The 21868-nt window shown below is 46.0% G+C and overlaps 1 protein-coding gene across 6 annotated transcripts in view; it reads left to right on the top strand.

Annotated features, from left to right (window-relative positions):
- CACNA1I (calcium voltage-gated channel subunit alpha1 I) overlaps positions 1–21868 on the top strand; it is a 168477-nt gene that overhangs the window by 121771 nt on the left and 24838 nt on the right. For all 6 annotated transcript variants that reach the window (XM_088165279.1, XM_088165281.1, XM_088165280.1 and 3 more), the window contains 16 exons: positions 178–578; positions 7480–7631; positions 8233–8418; positions 9078–9195; positions 9638–9793; positions 10234–10324; positions 12260–12462; positions 13599–14015; positions 14901–15001; positions 16054–16177; positions 17013–17081; positions 17964–18148; positions 18482–18608; positions 19657–19782; positions 20247–20336; positions 20751–20943. In XM_088165279.1, coding sequence (XP_088021405.1) covers positions 178–578; positions 7480–7631; positions 8233–8418; positions 9078–9195; positions 9638–9793; positions 10234–10324; positions 12260–12462; positions 13599–14015; positions 14901–15001; positions 16054–16177; positions 17013–17081; positions 17964–18148; positions 18482–18608; positions 19657–19782; positions 20247–20336; positions 20751–20943 — 2739 coding nt within the window. The remainder of the gene's footprint in view (positions 1–177; positions 579–7479; positions 7632–8232; positions 8419–9077; positions 9196–9637; positions 9794–10233; positions 10325–12259; positions 12463–13598; positions 14016–14900; positions 15002–16053; positions 16178–17012; positions 17082–17963; positions 18149–18481; positions 18609–19656; positions 19783–20246; positions 20337–20750; positions 20944–21868) is intronic.

Genomic DNA, 21868 nt, shown 5'->3' with positions numbered 1-21868 from the left:
AGCCACCAATGGCAACAGCTTCTACTGCTGCCCTTGAGATGATGTGCCAGTGGTTAATCATCCTCACAGCTAAAAAGCCCAGTTACCCTGTCTAAATACCCAGAAGCCAAACAGATGTCCACTTCGAATGTCTTTTTCATATCCTTCTTCTTTAAGCAGCACCATTTCTCTTTGCAGGGCTTTGCCAGCAGCACAACTCTCTTGGCTGCCCTCCTCAGGGCTTAGTCCAGCCCATCGCTGTGACAGCAACCTCTGATCCCACCAACTGCCCCCGATGCCATAGGGCAGAGCACGAAGCATCCAGAAGGCTCTCAGTCCTGGATAGCGCTGGCTCGGAGCAGGAGGATGGAGGAGCCAGTGAAGGAGAGGGAGAGGGCAGCCAAGAGGACCAGGGGGCCTCAGGGCTGGAGAAGGAGGAGGAGGTGGAAGAAGGAGGACGGCTGAAGCTCTGCAGTGACATGTGGCGAGAAGTGAGAGTCAAGCTTCGATTGATTGTGGACAGCAAGTATTTCAACCGTGGGATCATGATTGCAATCCTAGTGAACACCATCAGCATGGGCATTGAGCACCATGAACAGGTAAAGCACCTCGGGGCACAAGGTGGGCATCATGGGCTACTGACTCCTGCTGGGGGTTATGGCCTTGCTAAGCAGCTGATGCAACTTGCTGGAGGTAGAGACTGAGCAATTTGGACCTCAGACTGCAGCACAGATGGTCCCAGCATGACTTTGGAGAAAGCCTCAGGATCTTGCAGGGTCTCTTACTTCCTTATACCTGTACTTAATCGCTTTCTCTCTGTCTCTCCATGTATTTTCCTCTCACATTTTTTTCAATGCCTCTCTTTTCCTCCTCCTTTATCCCACTGTTCTTCTTTTTTGCCCTATCTCTGCTTTTTCTGTGCTGCTCTCTCTGTCATCCTCTTCTCTTCCATCTTCCTCATCTCTCTCACTCGTTTCTCTCTTCATTAGCTTACTGAATCCTTAGTCTATTTGGTTAATTTAATGTGCCCTCTGGGGATGTTACTTCACCAGCATCTCAATTCAAATCCATCAGCTTGCTAGCCTTCCCAACTTAATTAAGAGACGTCTGAGCACATTCTATCTATACAAGAAAGCTGGGAAAGGCACCACTTCCAATCTCCAGTCATTTTGAGGGCTCAGGCTGCTGGAGCCTTTCCTTTGCCCTGAGAGTATGAAGTGATAGATAGGTCAGATACAAACAGCAGGTGTGGGCACAGGCTTGACTTTCACACCAGTAGTTTGCAGGCAGCTCTGAGTCAGCCATACACTTTATCCTAATGACAGACTTGTGAGATCGAGAGGAATTGTGTGCCCTTATTTTATAGCTGGGAGACAGAGATTGTGTCCACACTGTGATGTGCCAACTTCAGAGGGGGTTAAGCACACCCATGACCTTGCATCTGCATTTCTGGTTGGTGGCTCTGCTGCACTTTGCATTGAATAGTCCATGCTGTACATCCACATCTCAGATCTATGCTGCCGGTCTGAATGTGACCAAGATTCACTCCATGTGTCTGCCTAGATCACAAAATAAGAGACTGCTGCACTACTGAGATGCTGACTATATTGAAGCTCTGGAGCCAAGGTGAATTCTAGTCCTGAGCACAGTCTCAGGCAGCAAAGAGAGAGGCAGTGAGCCCAGTTCAAGCAAGGCATTCAGATTTGTCCTGTGCTGTATCAGGATGAAGATACCTTGAGGCCCAGAGTATCTTAAATTCCCTCTTTGAGGCAACACAGTGTCTGAGCCAGTATTTGAAGCCTCAGATGTCTGGATCCCACCCACGTATCAAGCTTTAAACCAATTTTCAAAGCCCAGCTAGTTTCTGATACAAGGCTGTGACACCTTAATTTGATCCCAGAATTCAAAACTGCACTGGCTGCTTCAGTACCAGAAAAATACTGGCAGGAGCCCAGAAGAGAGGAGAATGAAGAAGATGCTGGAGGGGTTGACTCATGGAAAGAGATAAAAAAGAGCAAAGTATTTATCACATAACAGATAGATGACTAAGGACTGGAGCCCAGGACAATTTGAAAACTGCCCACTGATATTTTAAAGAAGTGATCACCAAGCAGGGAGAGCCATTGTTCATCCTGGTTTAATGGACACAGCGTGAATAATAGTTTGACAGAAGAATACTTGAGCTGGAGGTAGAGAATTCACTCTCATGTTCTGGCTATTGTATGTTTGTACAGCCTGCAGCAGAGTGGGATCTGCCTGTGTAGCCTTCGGGTTTCTAGTAGCAGGTTCTTAATGATAGTCCTTAAAACTGTACTATCACTTTTTATCCATAAGTAGCTGGGAAAAGCTTGTGACCCTGCATGCTGTTTCTACCAGAAGAGCTGTCAGCCAAACTGATCATAACTGAAAAATGCGGTGCAGCCTGTTTATTCAAAATGTGTACTGAATTCTGTTTTCCTGGCACAAGAAGACTAAAACATATTCAGACCATACCATGAATTTTGGGCTCTTTTCAGTCAGCAGTTAACTCAAAAGCACACAGACATGTGTAACTCCCTTTGCTTTCCTTCAGTTTTTGTCAAAATGTGCCACCAGCACATCTTAGGCTGGTGCTTCAATGCCTACATTTTTCTTCTTCCTTTTTATTTTTCCTGTTGTCTTTTCTCCCAAAAGCACAAATTTTCACAGAACAAAATCCAGCAAAGCCCCTCTGCCTACCAGGATTTGCAGGGTGACACCATCCTATGACTGAAGAAGCTTCTGTTGCTTCAGCTACTTCATCATATGGATGTCTTCTGACCCCGAGCTAGTGCCTGTAGAGACCTCTTGAGCCTTTGTTTTCTGGTACACGGGATATCACAAGCCCAGCCACTCTCTGGGGACATACCTGGCTGGGCAGCTCATGGCATGTTTGTCAGCACCTTGCTACTCCACTTTTTCTTGGGCTGTTCACCAGCAAGCTGACCAAAGCACCCACAACCATGAGGTTAAGGGGTGAAGGACAAGTTTCAGGTTTATAAACACAGGAACCCAAGGGACAGAGCACATGCGTGAGTGTTGCCCAGTCTCAACCAACAGAGAGAAAGACATGAATTTAAACTGTTTGTTGTAATTCAGGGGTTTAATATTCACAATGTTTTTCCTCTAGGAGACTTAACCTCAACAACTCAAATAACTTTACTCATATTCAAATAATCTTGGAATTTGTTTTCGTTTAGCTTATTAATCCAGCCCTTCATCCTGTCCTGACTGTGTGGCCAAGGCAGTTTCCATCTGCATATATATTTCTTGTGAGGAAAATCAACTTATTTTAGGAGAAACTACACTTCTATGAGTCATTTTTAATCCACGATCCTACAACAAGATATCCTTTTTAAATAACTATGTTTATTCAAATCTATCAGTGTGCAATATACCATGTAATATTCTCAGTATTAGGCCTTCAGATATTGCTGAAACATTGCATAAGCCAAACCCCATCATTTCAAGCTTTGTCCTGCTTGAAATAGTTTTTGCAGTTCTTCAGATCTGCCTCTATTTGAAAATGTCTATTTTTAAAATCCAGTGTAGAAAATATTAGATTCTTGTGGCTGTCCAGAAGAATCCTTTTAAGCGGCTTACTTTTCTCCTAATATTCACAGTGGGTCTGGTGCTGCTGACTTTTCTCCCTTATTCAGAATGAGAATGAAAAGCTTGTCCCAGCTGAATGTCCCAGACTGCCTTTCTCATCATGTATTTCTTGAATGGCCTGTTGGACTCCAGCCTCTCTGCCATTAGCAGCCGTTTTAGGCAACTGCTGAGTGACTTGGTTTATCTTCTCCAGAATCTACCTACAGTTTTCCTTCATACATAGGATCAGTACTTTATGAGGTCTCTCTGTGTGGATTAAATGATGATCCCCTGTTTCCTAACTAGACCCATCCTGTGGATCAGTACCTTCATATCCTTTAGCCTGTGTGATTTATACCATTTTTATATATATTTATATATATTTATTGCATTCACAAGTTCCTATTTTACAGTTATTGCTTCTCTTTTTATTTGCTGCTTGTCAGAAACATTCAGCAAATGTCCAAGCCAGCTCATCATACTGACATTTAGGGAGGATGGAACAGTCTCCCTGGAGTGGTAGATGAAACCACGCTACTTCAGCCTTGTAGAACCAGAGTATAATAATCATGTAATCCTGCATTGGTTGTGGGGTGGTGACTAAACTTATGCAAAAGTTGGTATGTTCCACAGCTGATTTCTATGGCTCTTCTAATTATTGCTAAGTGACTTTGAAATGGTGAGTAAAAATAGGCTGGAGAGACCTTTTCATGGAATATTTCTTTTTCATGTTCTTGTCACAGAGGCAGTGATGTGGAGGTTCAGTAAGGCTGGTCTGCATAAGTTGCATCAATTCCTCTTCAGTTTCTAGACAGCTGCAAATTTGCTCCTGGTTAGGAAAACTTTTCCTGTGGGGGCTTCACAGTGATCTGTATCTTTTTAGCCTTTCCCATGATGCAGGAGTTTCTGTCTGCTGCCAGATAATGGACTAACCATATTTTCAGTCAAATATGGCAAAAGACCTCCATAGTTAGTAAGAAATTGAAAGGAAGAAAAAAGCTGAGCTGCTGCCCTCTATTGCCCCAGTTCTAGTTTCTGATCACAGGACAGGAGTTCTGAAGTAAATCTGAATCATATATTTTACTCTCAGTATTTGATCTACATTGTTAGAGATGAAGGGACTTTATTCCACAAAGATGTGGATCATTTCATGGATTGGGAAAGAGATCCATACACAGGATAGGTTAACCATTCTGGTTAAAACACTGGCTCTGGGCATGCCTTTCCCCCTGGGATCTCTACCCCTTTAAGCCACTCTCCTTACCCCAATACTCAGCTCCCATAATTATGTTCAAGTTTCACTTCTGCCGTGATGGATAAATCAGTCTGTCCTGTCTTGACAATGTGAACAGACTGCTTGTGGGGAGATTTCTGCTGTTCCTTTCTTTATCTTGGACTAAAGTAACCTTGAGTTCAGTTCTTTCCTTGGGGGTGTCTGTGGGAGCGTGGAAAGACCTCACAATTGCAAGGAGACACATGCACTGTGTCAGAGAGCCTGTGTGTGGGTAGGAAGAGAAGGAGAGACCCAGTTTTCTCCTGGTTGCTTGTCCTCTTCATCAAGTTCACACTTCCCTGGCCAGAGAAGAGTCCCCTGCACTAGCCGTGTCCCAGACACCTGCCTCATCCCTTGTCACTCACACTGCTCCAGGACATTGGCACACAGGACACAACCCCTGGTGAACCCCACCCTGCAGCCTTGCCCCCCAGCTGATGGCTCTTTGCACTCTGTCAAGTCAGCTGTATCTCCAGAAACGGCTGCAATGCTGCATCTGCCTTAGTGCCTCTCCTTCTGGCTCCTCTCTATCACCTCTTTTTATCCTGAATTCATTTCTTTTGTGTTGTTCTTCCTTTCCCAGCATTTACTGCTTTACTACACTATTTAAAACAACTCTTTCATTCTCTACTTCTTGTGGGTGCTAGTGAGTTTAATTTTTTTCCAGCTTTGTTTTTTTGATTTATCTTTTTCTGCTTTTTCTCTGCCCATCTCTTCTTTGTCTTTCTTTCTCTGCCCGGTCTATCCTTTCCCTCTCTCTAGGAAGGATGCTTTGCTGGGGCTGATAGATGGTCCATTAGAAACAGATCAACAGGTGAGGATTGACTAGAGAAACAGATGTCAAAGAGAGACAGAGGAGCAGGTGTCCTTTTCCACAAGCAAGATGCAAGCATGGTTTTTCAAACGTCAGTTGCTCCCTACAAGAGCACGAAAGAATATATGGAAAGCAGAGAGGAGGATAATCCACCATCATAACCTATTGCTTTTTTGCATTGCTTATTTTCACTGACATAACGATTTGATTCAGACTGAAATTGGCATCTCAGTTTAACATGTAGACCTCATGTTCTCAGCAGCTGTTGTTACTGCTGGGTCTCAGTGAAGTGATCTTTATTTGTCCCTTTCCACATGCATTTGCTCATTGCTTCTCCCCTCTTATCTCCACTCCTTTCTCCAACATTTTCAGGGTGGCTGTGCTATTCAAATGTATGGAAATTTGATCCATGTCTTCTTTTTTCATTTTAAAGACATAGACTTTTAATAAAAAAAATTAATTTAAATAAAAAGCTGCGATGAGGAGTGCAAGATATTAACAAAGGGCATTGGAAGCCAGAGATGTGAGGAGCAGTTTCATTTGTTCACCTGGAAGGATCTTGGCCCCTGGGGGCCTCAGAGCAGAGGTTAAAGCAGACCCCAGCTTCAGGCAGAGAGCCAGAACCAGAACTGCATTCTTCCCTCACTTCCCTTTCCACCAGCTCTAAAAGTAACCAGCATGGCCAATGCAAAGGCCACTCTTCAGCAAAACAGCAATTTTGCAGACCACAGGAAAAGACCATGACTTCCTTTCCTCGTGGGCTAATATTGATTTAATGCTAAAAGTATTGGCTCTGACCTGCAGAGACTCCCTTGTTTGTTGCTGTAGTGCCGGGTATGTCTGTCCTCTCTTTCTCTCTGCAATGGGCATTTGCAGTTTTCTCATTCCCATCCATTTTATGTGATACTTAAAAGAGTGGCTTGGTGGCCAGGCATAGCTCAGACCAATACAAAGGAAGATGCACCCCCTTTATTTTTTGACAGTCATCTTGTGTAATTCTTGGATTTTTCACCTTGTGCACTTGTCTTTCTCCTCTTGCTGTCCATTTCTCTGTATTCTTCACCCGTCCTTCTCTCCCTGTCCCTTACAGGTAGGTTTTAGCAGTGTGGTCCTCCTTGCTGTTGTCTTGTCTAGTTTGATATTTTCTTGGGTAATTATTGAGACCACTCTGAGGACAGAGGCATAAGACTGATGGAGCAAGACCAGGAAACTAGTGCATATCAAGGGTTTGGTGGGGAAAAAGGGAGAGAAAAATGGGGAAGTGAAAAAATAGAGGGGAAAGGGGCAGATTAGTGCAGTAATGATCAAAGGAAGATGGGGAACTGTTTCCTATCATTTAAATGTTTCCAAAACTTCAGAAAAAAAGAAAAAAAAGAAAAAAATAAAAAAAGAAATGCCAGCTACCTGTGGGAACCTCAGAGGAAGAAATTCTTGAAGGAAGAAGTTGACTGCAAATCAGCCAATTTTGCTCTCCTTCAAGAAATACTCAAGTTCTTTGCACAAAATAAAGCAGAGGAATAAGATATGGGGTGGGATGTGGGAGATGCTTGGTCAGCCTTGGCTGTGTGAATGGCCATGAAGCTCCTGATTGCCTCTAGTAAAAAAAAAAAATATAATCTGTGATGAAGGTAGCAAATCTGCAAAGGAAGTGGAGTGCAAGTGTTGCTGTCCAGCTGCACTCTAGTCTCACCTATGGCAATTTGCAACTCCCTACAAACTCTGTTCCCTAGGAAGGGTAAAATTTTATTTCCCATAATTTCAGGGCTCTTTCCGTTCTGACTCTCTGAATTTGCATTCTCTCTAGCCAGAGGAATTGACCAACATCTTGGAGATCAGCAACGTTGTCTTTACAAGCATGTTTGCCCTGGAGATGATCCTGAAACTTGCTGCTTTTGGTCTCTTTGATTACCTTCGCAACCCCTACAACATCTTTGACAGCATCATCGTCATCATCAGGTGACAAGGGCCTTGGGGATCAGCTGAAATACACGTAGAAAAGAGTACCACAGAGCTTGCATGCTTTTTCAAAAAGGATTTAGCAGCTACACTGAGAGGAGCTGGGCTGATGCACAAGGCCAGGGATTGGGAGACCAAGATGTCTTTGCCCAAGACTTGGTGCTGTGCTAGGCAAACCACACAGCATTTCTGTCCTTCAGTTCTCTCCTCTGTAGAGTGAAGGCAATTGCAACTGCCTTGTTAAGTTCACCACAAATATTAGCTGTGAAATGTTTTGAAAATGCACAAATTGAAGATGTTACAAAGGTTTTAAGTGAGATAGAAGAACTTGTCTTGCTGGAATTAAATGCTGTAAGCCTTTCTTCATTCCTGCAACATGTATTGCCACATTCATGTTCTTAAGGCAAAAATGCAGCTTTCAACATACAAGGAAAAGCCTGTAGTTCACACTTCTGTCTGGCTCAGACAGATTTTCTCTCTCATCCCTTTGTACTTCCAATGCCAAGGTGAAGACTTAGCATTGTTACTCCTTGTTTTCTTCTATTTGTTCACTTGTCTTTTGTTGTGTCCTTCGTATCTCCTGTGCCTCTCTGGAGCACAGCATCTGGGAGATCATTGGCCAGGCAGACGGGGGGCTCTCTGTGCTGAGGACATTCCGGCTCCTCCGGGTGCTGAAGCTGGTGCGTTTCATGCCGGCGCTGCGCCGCCAGCTCGTGGTGCTGATGAAGACTATGGACAACGTAGCCACCTTCTGCATGCTCCTCATGCTCTTCATCTTCATATTCAGGTGAGCAGGCAGTCAGCTCACTGTGTTCTGGAGTGGCACTGTGTGGCTCATGGGGACAGCAGCTTCAGAGCATGACTGCATAACTCATCTTGTCCATTGCTCCAGGCTAAGGCAGCACTGACAAACATTGATTTTTTCATAAGGGCTGAAGTTGCTCCTACGTTAAATTGGATTCAGCAGCTGAGGATTTTGGCCTGGATGGGGCAGTGAAATACTGCCAGCAAATGCAGATGTTGAGCATAATGTCCCATTGCAGGATAAGTGAAGTCTCTGCTAATCAGTACTATAGGAACAGTTCAGTCTGGAGGCTGACTCTGGCACAAGACCAGAAAGAAGCAACCAAGAAAGTTTGTGCATGCCATGGATTCCCTGATAGCAAGATGAAGACATATGAGAGCAGAAATACAGAGAATAGGTCTGACTGACAGGTTGGAGGGAATATATGAGCTCTGAGTCAGCACAGATGGAAAACAAATTTTTTGGCGACTTACAGGGTTGCAATATGGAGTTCCTTCTTCAGAGATAGCTCCCAGTGGTCTGACTGCATTGTTGTACCTCTTGCTGCTGTGCTGTTGCATTAGACTTTCAGAAGAGAGTTACTCTGATGAGTTCATTGTGGTGGCAGAGATATTTATATTTGACATCATCTTGTTCCAAAGCATCCTGGGAATGCACATCTTTGGTTGCAAGTTCAGCCTCAGGACAGACACAGGAGATACAGTTCCTGACCGGAAGAATTTTGATTCCCTGCTATGGGCCATCGTCACTGTCTTCCAGGTGAGCCCGTTTTGTTCTCTATGGGTGGGCCAGGGCAAAGTGAAGAGGGTCAGGAGATGCTTTTTCCTCACTGAGGAGCACTCCTGACAGCACAAAATATTGTGGAGTAAGAACAGTTGCGTATTGGAAGCAAACAACTGGTGTATATCTCAAAGAGGGGACCTTCTTCCTTCCTAGGAGACGGTGTGCAAAGGTCCCTCATGCTGTGGCAACTCCCAAGTTTAACACTCACCTCAGCACATGACTGTCCTAATGGTTGTTCTTGTTTCTTCTTGTCCAGCTAAGGTTTTTGGTGCAGTGCCACAGCTGGAGAGTGACAGTGGGTCTGTGGTTATGGGGAACCTGGTCTGGTCCTGATGTGTATTCTCTGACTGTCCTTTTCTGAGAATTCCCTTCAAACTCTTCCTTCATGTTTATCTGACTTTCTCGTCCTCTCTTGCAGATCCTAACCCAGGAGGACTGGAATGTTGTGCTCTATAATGGCATGGCCTCCACCTCGCCATGGGCTTCCCTCTACTTTGTGGCTCTCATGACATTTGGCAATTATGTACTCTTCAATCTTCTGGTGGCCATTCTTGTGGAGGGATTCCAAGCTGAGGTGAGCTGCCACCAAGGCTTCATCAGGAGGAGGAATAGAGGTACTAAAAAGGAATCCTTTGTGACACTTCAAGGATATTGGACTGGAGAACTTACAAAGTATCACCCCTCTTTAATTTCACTCATGAAATGCTCCTTGTTAGGGTAGTATGCAATTAAACAAAAGAAAAGAACCCAGTGTTAATCCTTGCAAAGAAAGTGGCTCTTTGTAAGGGGATTTACAATTTCTGTTCTGTGTAACACAGCTGAACCATCCTTAGGGTGAGCCCTTTACCTGTCCAAAAGCAGCAGTGCAGTCTATCAGCAATCCCAAATCACACACAGTGGTCACAGTGGATGCCTGACTGCCAGGGACAATTTTGCAGTTGTTCCAGAAATGAAAGACAAAAACAAATGGTCTTATTCATTTGAGTTTCCAACTTCTAAATTTCTGTGTTCCAGGGCGATGCTAACCGGTCGTACTCAGATGAAGATCAGAGTTCTTCAAACATGGAGGAGTTTGATCAATTCCAAGAGATCCAGGAAGGCTCAGGTGCAATAGCTCAAACAGTCTTATTTGCTTGTGTCCTACTGCTGTTTGGTGAGAAATCTAAAAGCAGATTCTGCAGAAAATTTACTCCCACTTCTGAGAACTTGCCAGTTTTTACTTTGAACTTTATGCCAGTTTGTGCTGTTATTTGTGGAAAAACAGAGACGTGTTGTCATCCTAAGGAATGTGGTAGCTAAGTGGAGCAGTTCTTGAATGACCTCCAGAACAGCAACTGGAAGTGAGAAGTGAGGCTGTCTCTGGTTATCTTCAGGGTCACCATTTCAGGAACACTGTATCCAAATCTGAAACCCACATTTGGAGAGGGGATGCCAAGATGGTAAAAAGGATTCAGGCAAATCTGGAAGCTTTGCCTCATAGTGAGAGACTAATGAAGCTTAGAGAAATCAAGAAAGTTACTTGATCACTCTCTCTGTAGTTGCAGACCATAAGGAGGGAGTTGTGGTGCTAGATAGCTCTTTAATTGAGCAGAAAAAAGCATAATGAGATTGTAAAGGTTGGAAGCTCAAGCTAGACAGATTCAGGCTGAAAAAAAGCCGTATATTTTCAAGGAGAGATAATTAACAGTGGGAATAACCTGAGTACAAACTGCCTGGTAAGGTCTCTAGCCCTCAAAGACTGAAAGTCTTCCTACAAGAGGTATTATACTTCAAACAGGACTTGGTGGCAGGGAGCAGCAAGAGTAGCTTGCTCTGCAATGGATGGTGAGCCAGGAGTTGAAGGGGACAGAGAGCCAGGCAGGAGGGCAGGGGCACACTGCACACTCTTGCACAAGGTGAGCAGAGCAGGTCCACTGACACCAGTAAGGGTTTACCAATGGTTCAGTAAATAGCAGGCAAGCCCACAGTGGTTAGGAAAGTCTAAGGTCCAGCCAAGCAGTCCAGTCAGCAAGACAAGATCAGGATCAGCAAGGTGCAAGGACAGGCACAAGCATACTCACAGCACAGCTCAGACAAGCACCACAGGCACATTTCTGAGCATAAATTCAGCTCCCACAGCACGGAGCAGTGGCTCCAGTTTTTGGCTCACAGTTTTTTCCTGCAACTTAGCTTTTTTTTCAAAGCAGTCCTATCCTGAGTTACGTGACTACACTATATCAGAGCTTATGCTGAATGCAGGCAGTCAAATCCCTGAGATGGCAGAGGAGGAAGAGGTTACAGAGGTGTTAGTGGACTCATGGCTGTCTGTCATGCAGACACGGATAGGTGACCTTCATTATGCAAAAAGTGAAAAATGATTGCTCCAGTCCTTTCACGTATTAAAATTCAATACCCTGTCCTCTCCATGCATCTCAAAAAATGCTGATGGTCATCTACAGGACTTAAGATTTCCCTCAAAAATGTCCTGGATCTTAAAGGTCAAGGATCAGTCATTTGAAGAAGGACAGTGCAGTAGGCTAGATTGGGATGCAGTTTTTGTATGCAGTATGATTGCAGGAATTTTAAGGTGACTTCAGTACATGGATGGCTGTGGCCATCCCTACACCTTAGTCTCTTGCCCAGTGTTTCAGCCTAAATGCTTTAAGTAGCCAATCTGACAGCTGGTGGAATTTGTTCAGACCTGAAGATGCTGGTGTCTGCTCTTGGCGTGCAGAAGCACACTCTCATCCCCCTCTTCGCCTTCATGCTCTGCCTGTCAGTCTGAGGCTGCTTGGCCACCACTCTGCTCCTCTGTCTGTCCCCAAGGAGAGATGTGGTCGGTTTTGGAGGCTGAGAAAATTACTTTAAGGCCTTCCCAGCTTGCCCTGCCTTTGTCACCACACCCTAAATCAGAGAAATTGATGTTGATTGATGCTGAAGGGCTAACAATCTGTTAGCTGCTGTTAACATGCTAAACTGCTTAGGCATCAAAGCAGTCACTGGATAGCAAGGAACCCACCTCCTTCTTTTCTCATTCTTCTTTCTGCATCTTTCCACTTAGATCCCAAGCTCTGTGCAATTCCTGTGACACCTAATGGGCACCTGGACCCATCCTTGCCCTCTTCGAACCCACCAGTGGCTTCTGGGGGGGTCACCAACTCTTCACGCAACTCGCTGCAGCTTGACCAGATCCGTGTTGCTGTTGGCTCCCGGAAGAGCAGTGTGATGTCCCTGGGGAGAATGACTTATGACCAGCGGTCCTTGGTGAGTGAGGGAGTATAAATGCGTGTCAGACCCTTCTTTCGAAGGCCAAGCACTTTGTTGGCTTTCTGCCATCATCTGGGGATTTCTGGGAAGGATTGCCCTGCTGCTGTAGGCTTCTAACACAACTGCATTGCCTGTCTTTAGAATCCAAAACATTTCACATTATTTTTCTAAATTCCCAGATTTTTGAAGTCTATTTCCAGGTTTATTATCTATATTCTTTGAGTACGGGAGAGGGAGAGCACCAAGAAGACAGTCTCCCTCTTACAGTGGAACATTTTTTTCCTCCTTGCCTTTTCCTTGTTTTGCTAGAGTAAAGGACACAAAATGATGCCTTGAGTTAAAAGGTGATGCCAGAAGCACCAAGTCCCATTACAGATGGGATTTTATGAGAGCTTTTGTAACAGTGGAAATCTTGTTTTTGAGTTCCTCATAGTAGATTCTGGTGTCCCATAGCACTTTCCCAAGCACTGCAGGTTGTCTAACCAGTGCATCTCAGACCTGTTCACCTTGTAATATCAGCTTCTGGGCTTTCTACCCACTGGCACACACAGCTCTGGGGAGTGCCTCAGTGCTTAAAGGGTTCATGCCCCTGTTATTTCCAAACGAGGAGTGCTAGCAGCCATGTACTACGTGATACCTTGCTGATGTGGTTGGACTAAACTGTAAAACCAACAAGCTTGTTTCTCTCATTTCTCCCTTTTACTAAGACTGGATTCAAATACGGTGTGTCAGATGATCCATCATGCTGAACCTTGTGTTATCCTTACCCCCAGCGCAGTGTGAAAAGCTACCAATCAGATTTTTTGAGAGCTTTACCCTTGCTCTGTGCTGGTGTAAGTAGCAGTATCAGGCACCTGGTCTTTGGCTTTAATACTTACCTTCCCTGAAAGCGCTTTGCACGCAGATGGTGCTTAAGGTAATCACAGTCAACACCATTGCTAACTCATTATCAATTTATTGTCAGATTTACTGAGATTGCTTCTGAATTCCCACCATGCAACTTGTTCAGCATCTGATAAATGTCAGCCTTCTGGCTTAGGGGCTCAGGGAGAAGTCTGTGATCTGAGAGAGGATCACATGCTCCTTCCTTGGTCCCAGAGTCACTGAGTCCCCATCCCATCACTCTCCCACAGTCCAGCTCCCGCAGTTCCCACTACGGTGCCTGGAGCCGCAGCGGAGCCTGGGGAAGCCGTCGCTCCAGCTGGAACAGCCTGGCCCGGGGACACAGCCTGAAACACAAACCTCCCTCAGCTGAGCACGAGTCCCTCCTGTCTGGGGAAACGCACAAGGCGGCAGATGGGCAGCCGGATGGGACGGGAAGGGTGTTTCATCACCGCCGGACACTCTCTCTGGATAACAAAGGCTCCTGTGACCTGCTGGAGTTGGCCTCTGTCCCTTCTGGCCACAGAGTAGCCCATAGGCTGGGAGCACCACCTGGGGCCAGTGAGCATCAGGACTGCAATGGCAAAATGCCCAGTATTGTCAAGGAGATCTTCCCAAAGATGAACAACCACAAAGAACGGGGAGAGGATGATGAAGAAATAGATTATGTGAGTACTTGGTGGAGGAGCCTGGTGTTACATCACAGTTCTCTGGGAAACCCCAAATCCGTCCTCAAATTTCAGTCTTCTCACCCCTGGGTGGGAAAGCTTTCAAAGGTGCTTTAGGAAAGCTGGAGGACAGCACTGAATGCAGATAGGACCAAAGGCAAAGACAAGCTCAGACTATATTGTCAGGCTGCCTGCAAGGCAGGTTGATGATGGGAGAAAGGCAGATGTGAGACATACATTTGGTCATTCAGGGGCTGTTACTTCAGAGCAGTGCAGCCAGTGATTTCTACAAAATAGGAGAGGTCAGGCTGTGTGACAGTGAGAGTTTTGCATTGGGAGCATCAGCAGACCAGAGCAGGAAGCACAGGCACCACAGGCAAGGCAAGTGGGTTTTGTGGTATCAGCCTGGGGGACAGCAATCTGTGAGCAGATCAGAGGGTAGAGAAAGTGGAGTGAGGGCCAGTAGAAATTTGGACAGACATAAATGTCTGTATGAAATTGCCAGCTCAAGTTCCAACAGAAAGCCTTCTTGTCCTGGATTCTCATTTAGCTGAGGTAGGGAGGGAACATTGCCCTTGTGTAACACAGTCCCTCCAACACCTCTAAGAAGGCATCATGGGACAGCATCCTTCTCTAGAAGGGAGGCCAGCAGTTTTATTTTTCATGATTCAGGGAGAAAACCAGATGCCAAGAGGTAAACAAGCCCTGGCAAAGAAGCTTCTACCTTCCTTTCCATTACTTATTGCATTTGAGTGGGTTTTTTAAATCGAGAGATTAAAGAAAAGCAGGTGGTGGTGCATTTGAGTCAGATGTGAAAGGGAGAATGTCTCTCTCAGGCAAGTGGGAAGGTTACCAGTGGCGATTACTTCTGCTGCATCCCTACAGAGCCTGTGCTTTCGCATCCGGAAGATGATGGAAGTCTATAAGCCAGACTGGTGTGAGTTACGGGAAGACTGGTCCATATATCTCTTCTCTCCACAGAACAGGTTTGTGCAGCTTTTGCCATGAGAGGGTGGAGAAGATGGGGCAGATTCTGTTGCCCTGCAGGCCACATCCTCTGATGTTAGGTGGCAACTTTAAACTTATCAGCTGAACATGTATTTTCTCCTCTGTTGTCCCTTCTACAGCCAAACACAACATTTCTTTTCCTAGATTCTGGCAATAAAAGGAAAGTTGAGCATCCTAAATAGCTATTGTGATCTTCCCTCCCTTTGGAGCATCCATTTTTATTTTCTGTAATCATAAATATTTATAGCAAAGCAAGGCAGGGAATACTAATGTTAACACAAAGAGGATAAAGAATGTATTATTGATGACTCCAAAATACTGATATTTCCTCCCCTGGTACAGGAATAGCATCTTCATTTAATTTACAGTGCCAGTACCAACTTACCGGAAGTTACATCACACCTTATAGGGTAAAGTTAGAATTCCTCTTGCCTGAAAAAGGAAATTTGGGTTGAATTCTTCCTGTTAAACAGATCTTACCAGGAGAAAATGTCCACGTACCCCAGCCAACAGTATTCTCACCCATGCATATTGACCCTTGAAAAGAAAGGGCTTTCATTATAGGTCACGAGGGAGAGGTTTTTGCTCTGTGTGACACCTGTGTTATTGTACACAGTGTCTTTCAGAAGTGTGGTCCCCACGACTGCCAACATACCTGCTTCTCCTGAGCTTTCAGCATGTGGCCTCTTTGCTGTGGGGTGGTACAAAGTGTAAGTTTGTGAGGAAAACTAGAATTCAGCCTCTGTACAAGGTAAAAGAGGGGCACAGGGTCACAGTGTTTAGGAAACCACTCTGTCACTGGGGAAATCAATGGAGGTTCAGCTCATTGCTGTCCCCTTGCTCTGCTCCAGGGTCCCTGTGTGACCATATACCACCTTAGGCTATTGCTACTGCAAGGGACAGCAGTATCAGAGATAGGAAAGCTACTATATCAGAGCCCGGGTTTGGCCAGAATGCTTAATTCTGTGTCCTCTTTGCTGCTAAATTTGTTCTGCCCAAGACACAGGTGCCCACTGGAACTCTCTTGCAGGTTTCGCCTCCTTTGCCAAACCATCATTGCTCACAAGCTCTTTGACCACGTAGTGCTGGCCTTCATCTTCCTGAACTGCATCACAATTGCCCTGGAAAGACCCCAGATTGAGCACAGAAGCACGGTGAGAATGATTATCTGTCACCTACTTTTTGGCACAACTTCTAACAGTGGTTCCTGAGTGGTCCTGGTACTGGTGTGATCTCTGGAAGAACTTCAGCATTAAACACCAGCTCTGACTCATCTATTCAAATACCTAAATATTAGTAATTGACATAAATGTGTTCTCCCCCTGTAGATTCTTATAATGGGGCAACCCACTTTATTATACAGAAAGTCTAGTTCCTTTTGTCTTGGAAAGTAAGAGTGTCCTCTAGGAACCTGCATATAAGAGATGGATGGCAAAAGGGACAAGGACTGGGAACTGAAAGATAGAAGTAACCTCCATGCTGTAGGAATGGCACATCATCATTCATGTATGCTGCTCTTGAGCTATCTTGGAGGTGGCTCGAGCTGTCAAGTGAAATTACTTTTTCTGCTTGTCTGCCTTAGCTGACTCCCAGACCCTGCTGCACTTGGACACAATCTGTGGTCTGTGCTCAGTAGCTCTTCAGGAAGGAGTCCCAGGTCAGTGCAGCAGGTTAGGCCTGAGCAGCACTGACAGAAAAGGGCAGAGGCTGCCTTGAAACCAGATTTGCAGGATGCAAAAAAATCCCATCCGCTATGCTCTGGCAGAGCTGCGTAGGATCCTGTCCCAGCCAAGGTACATGAGCTGAAAGCTGCCTAGCACTGTCCTCTGCCAAGGGCATCTCTCTTATTTCATCAGCTTTCAGACCCTTTGCAGGAATGCAAAAATATCAAGATCATCAGAGGGGCCTGACAGAGTAACAGGAAGTAATCAAAATACATTTAAGGTCTTTCTCTGTTTTATTTTTTCTTTTTGTTTATTTTTTTTCTAGGAAAGAATCTTTCTCACTGTGTCCAACTACATTTTCACAGCAATCTTTGTAGCTGAGATGACACTGAAGGTAAGCTACTGGAGATAAACAGCTCAGAGCCTTTTTCCCGTGTCAAATACTGTTCATGTTTGCTCAGCACCCTTTGAGAATCTGTTCATCTTTTCAGTGTGCCAGTCCTTCCCTCTACCTTTATAAAGGCAGACACTGCCTGGGGTTCAGTCCTGCCTTGTTAGGCATAGAGGAGATGTTTATCCTAGGCATTAGATCCAGTTGGATCTTAGTATTCACAAAGGATAGCTGGCATTCAAGTATGGATTTTGTAATGATGTCAAATGTCCAATCCCTTTCTCCTGGAGCAAGAACGGAGGACATTAAAACGATATTAATGACATACTCAAAGTTGAGATGGTTATTCAATAGATGTCAAAGTACTTTGCAACAATCAGAAAAACTTCTTATTCCCTTCTCATGTTTGGGGAAAAGTCCTAAAATTGTGTGCTGGAAGTTAAACCCCAAAATTAATATCTGAATTTTGACTTTTGAATTTTGGTTTGGAGCATGTTAATATCTCCCTGTGGCCACCAATTTCTGTAGCACCCACTGTTTTTGAGAACTGCTGACAAACAAATTAGCCCTTTAAGAGCCAAAATAAGGATTTGATGCCTGACTTTACATCCCAGGTGATCTCTGAACTGGGAGACTTTCCCCAAGTATCTGATGTGGCAGGGAAACATTTCCCGTGTGTCCCCTACAGTGTCATGTAACTCAGGGAGGCAGAAAAAAGGTGTTTTACTTCACAGACATCCAAGTGAAAGGAAAAGATTATGAGATGACACTTCAGTGTCATGAGGAGTTGATAACTATTTCCTCCCCTCCCATTCTCTCCATAGTTGCCCCCTACCCGGTAACATAGGAGCCATTTCACCCCCTCTTCTCTCCCCTCTCTTCCAGGTGGTCTCTCTAGGCCTGTATTTTGGGGACCAGGCTTATCTCCGCAGCAGTTGGAACATCTTGGATGGCTTCTTGGTCTTTGTGTCTCTCATTGACATTGTGGTCTCACTGGCCTCTGCTGGCGGTGCCAAAATCCTGGGGGTGCTGCGAGTGCTGCGGTTGCTGCGCACCCTACGTCCCCTCCGGTCAGAACCCCCCCGAGCCCTGCTCGGCCCCCTCTTCCCACTGGTTATCCCCAGGAGGGGTCCCAGGGTCAGATCCAGCTGTGCCAGGCAAAGTGTGGTCTTTGACAAGCAATAAGCCCCGAGGAGGTCCCCCTTAGCCATATGGGTCTGATGCTGGTGGTACCTCATCAATCAATAAATCCATGGGAGAGAAAAGGCTTTTTGATCACAGGGATCTCCGCTTAGGGGTCACTCCACAGGGAGACAGGGGTCTGCTGCTGCTGAAAATGCTTAGGTTAGACCAAACGTCCCTGCCCTGTCCCTCTGTCACTCTTCCCCTTCCCTCCTTTCCAGAGTCATCAGTCGAGCCCCTGGCCTGAAGTTGGTGGTGGAGACACTCATTTCTTCCCTCAAGCCCATAGGAAATATTGTCCTTATCTGCTGTGCTTTCTTCATCATCTTTGGCATCCTGGGTGTGCAGGTAGGTTGTTACTGGCCATCAAACAGGCCTTGAGCTCCCACCCTTGTTGCCACGGGCACCTGTACCCACAGTCCTATAACAGAAACAGGGAGCCAAGAAGAGCAGGAGAGACAGCGAACCAGTGAATCTTCTGTATTTGCCCTCTTCCACAAGTCATCTCCAAAGTGGCACAGACAGGTGCTCAGCAAGTGCAGGCATTGCTGGACGTGAGAAACAGGAGTTAACACTCACACCTGGCAGCAGCTGGGTGAGGGTTTGGGTCAGCATCATAGGGAGAGTACGGGGCTCCCTGGACACATCCATGTCACCCCACAAGGGCAAGCAGCTCAGTGCCTGCTTGCATGAACTCTGCCCAGTCAGTTCTCTTTTCCCCCCTCACCCTGAGCCCTAAATCCACCCACAAACTTCTTTAAATTTTTTAATTTAATCCTCTTTATTTTTGGCTGTTGCATTGCAGAGGAGCAAGGGTGTGGGCGTTACTTCCATCTCAGGGAATGCGCTATACTTAGTTTGCTCTGATGCATCTGTACAAATGCACAATCCAGTACTCTCCATATGGGGAAAGGAGCCCTGGGCAGAAGTGCAGTGCAGCTTTGTGAAAAAAATACATTTGAGAAGAAGAGGATGTTTTTTTCTGGTTCTTTACCCTCAGATGAGATCTTCTTTTCCCATCAGCACTTTCAGTAACTGGGAAGCAGGGAGAGAAGATTACTCTAGGGGACTGATTAGAAGATACTTTTTCCCTTTGTACCCAGGAAGGCTGCCTTAAAGGCTGTCAGATGGTGGGCATACAGTCACTGCTGGCCTGGGGCAATGAAGGAAGCTGAAAAGCCAAGTGTGAGCTTACAAGAGTGGTCCTGGCTCCTTTGCAGTGGTTGAGCCTGTGCTGTGTGTTGTGTTGGTGGTGTCCCTGTCATGCTCTATGTGGCTCGCAGTCTTGCAGGCCATGCAGCACCTTGGCAGCTTCTGTACATCCCAGGGAGCATGGGAAACCCTGTGGGGAACCCTGTGGGGAAAGTGAGCTGATGGGGTCACTCCCCTCCTGCAGCTTTTCAAGGGCAAGTTCTACCACTGCCTGGGGGTTGACATCAGGAACATCACCAACCGGTCTGACTGCGTGGCAGCCAACTACAAGTGGGTGCACCACAAGTACAACTTTGACAACCTGGGACAGGTGAGTTTGCCCACAGCCCCTCCCTCTGATGGGAACCCAACACAGGGTTTGTCTCCTCCCCAGGGAACAGATGCATTACCTGGAAAGCCAATGCCTGGGCCAGAAGGAGCAGTTATTTGGCATGGGTGTGCTGCAGAAGCTGTGTCACTCGTGGGTTGGTATCAGAATGACACACACAGGATGAGTGGGAAAGAAAAGTGGTGGCAGCAGAGAGCTTGATTTTCTCTTTTCTCCTGCCATGAAGCAGAATGTTCTTCACAATCTCTCTCCTCTGGTGGGTCTAGCTGCACATGGCTTCCTGTCACCCCCTCCCTGTCCTCCATGGGGAAAGGAGCAGGTTTTGATGTGTGCAGAGACACAGGAAGAGTATTTCAGTGCTGTGTGTGTTAGAGCATAAACACACAATATTTTTTCTGCCTGCCAGATGCACCTGCTCCACATCAGCTGTGCTTTATATGTTGCAGGCTCTGATGTCCCTCTTTGTTCTGGCTTCCAAGGATGGATGGGTCAATATTATGTATAATGGACTTGATGCTGTGGCTGTTGACCAGCAGGTACATGGACTTTCTGGTGAAAGGACCTTTTCACTTTCCCTGTGCTCATAAAGCAGAAGCATCCTTTAACCTCCTGCTTCAGATACCTCCCTCAAACCAAGAGACCCTTCCAGGCCCCTACCGAATCCTTTGCTCACCTATTTGCAAGGGGTCAGGTCCATGGTCTTGTCAAGTCCATGCAGAGGGGTATAGCTGTGGCTATGCTGTGGGTGTCTGTGGTAGTCAGTGGGCCTTTATCTATTTGTAATGAAGAAGCAATAATGCCATGTGTCTTTCTGGGCATGCTGGCTCTCTCCTGGCCCACACATGGTTATTTCAATACCTTGTAAACAGGATCTGTTGAGCTGCTGCCCACTGAATGCTTATTCCTCTACTGCTAAGACAATGACTACCTCTGTTCTCCTCCCACTCCAGCCAGTGACCAACAACAACCCCTGGATGCTACTCTACTTCATCTCCTTTCTCCTCATCGTCAGCTTCTTTGTGCTCAACATGTTTGTGGGGGTGGTGGTGGAGAACTTCCACAAGTGCCGGCAGCACCAGGAGGCTGAGGAGGCGCGCCGGCGGGAGGAGAAGCGCCTGCGACGCTTGGAGAAGAAGCGAAGGAGTAAGGCACAGCCTAAGTGTTTGGTTGGTTCGTAGGCCAAGGTTTTCTGAGAAAAACCTTTTCCTCTTCTTTTTCTTTCCCGATGGGCTGGTCTCCAAAATCCATCGCTCGCGGCCGTGCTCTCAGCCTTCCTCCCCGCACCACTGCTGTGTCACCACACACCTCACTGGGGCGGTCTGGGGAAGAGGGGTGGCTGAGGAGGTCTGCTGGGACTCCAGGGAAGGCACTGGGGAAGGGCTTTAGCACCCTGCTCCTCAGGAGAGCATGTACAAAAACACCCCTGTGCACATGCCCACAGGCACTGTTGACATGGGTTGTGCACACATTGATGCACTTCCCGTGCTTGGGGTAGAGTCCCACCTGGGCTTCCTGCAGCTCAGCTGGTGGTTGAAGAAGAACCTGGACAGACCATTCTTTGTGTTTAAACCCAAATTTAAAGAAGAGGGGGAAAAAAAAAAAAGAGGAAGACCCCTGTGTTTTGTTCCAGTGACCCCAGTGTTGCAGTGTCACACCTTGGGATCCCAAACCCTCTGTGGTGAAGGAAACCTTCTATTCCTGGTGTTTCTGTCCTGTTTTGTGTTACCTTTAGATAGAAACTGCTAAAGCATACTTGCTCCTGGAAATCTTCCCTACTACCCAGACTTCCATTCACAGCCTATGGGCATGCTTTCCCTTCCTCTGCTCCAGTTTTCCTCTTCTTTCCTATAACCCCCCAGGGCCCCTCCTTGAACCATCTGCTCCCTTTTATCATAAGTGATCTTAATTTGTCAAGATATGAAATGCTGATTTAGCACCACTCCCACAAACATAGACTAACGGATTTTCTCTCTAGTATTCTGTTCATTGTCTTTTTTCCTACGTGTTTCTCCCCATTTCTTTCCTTTTTTATTTCATTTTTCCCCCTCCTCCCTATGTTCTTTATCTT

Source organism: Sturnus vulgaris, chromosome 5 (assembly GCF_052056855.1).
Source record: "Sturnus vulgaris isolate bStuVul1 chromosome 5, bStuVul1.hap1, whole genome shotgun sequence".
In the NCBI taxonomy this organism is placed as follows: Eukaryota; Metazoa; Chordata; class Aves; order Passeriformes; family Sturnidae; genus Sturnus; species Sturnus vulgaris.
Note: the sequence above shows the minus strand (reverse complement) of the source record. Positions and strands in the feature narration are given on the sequence as shown.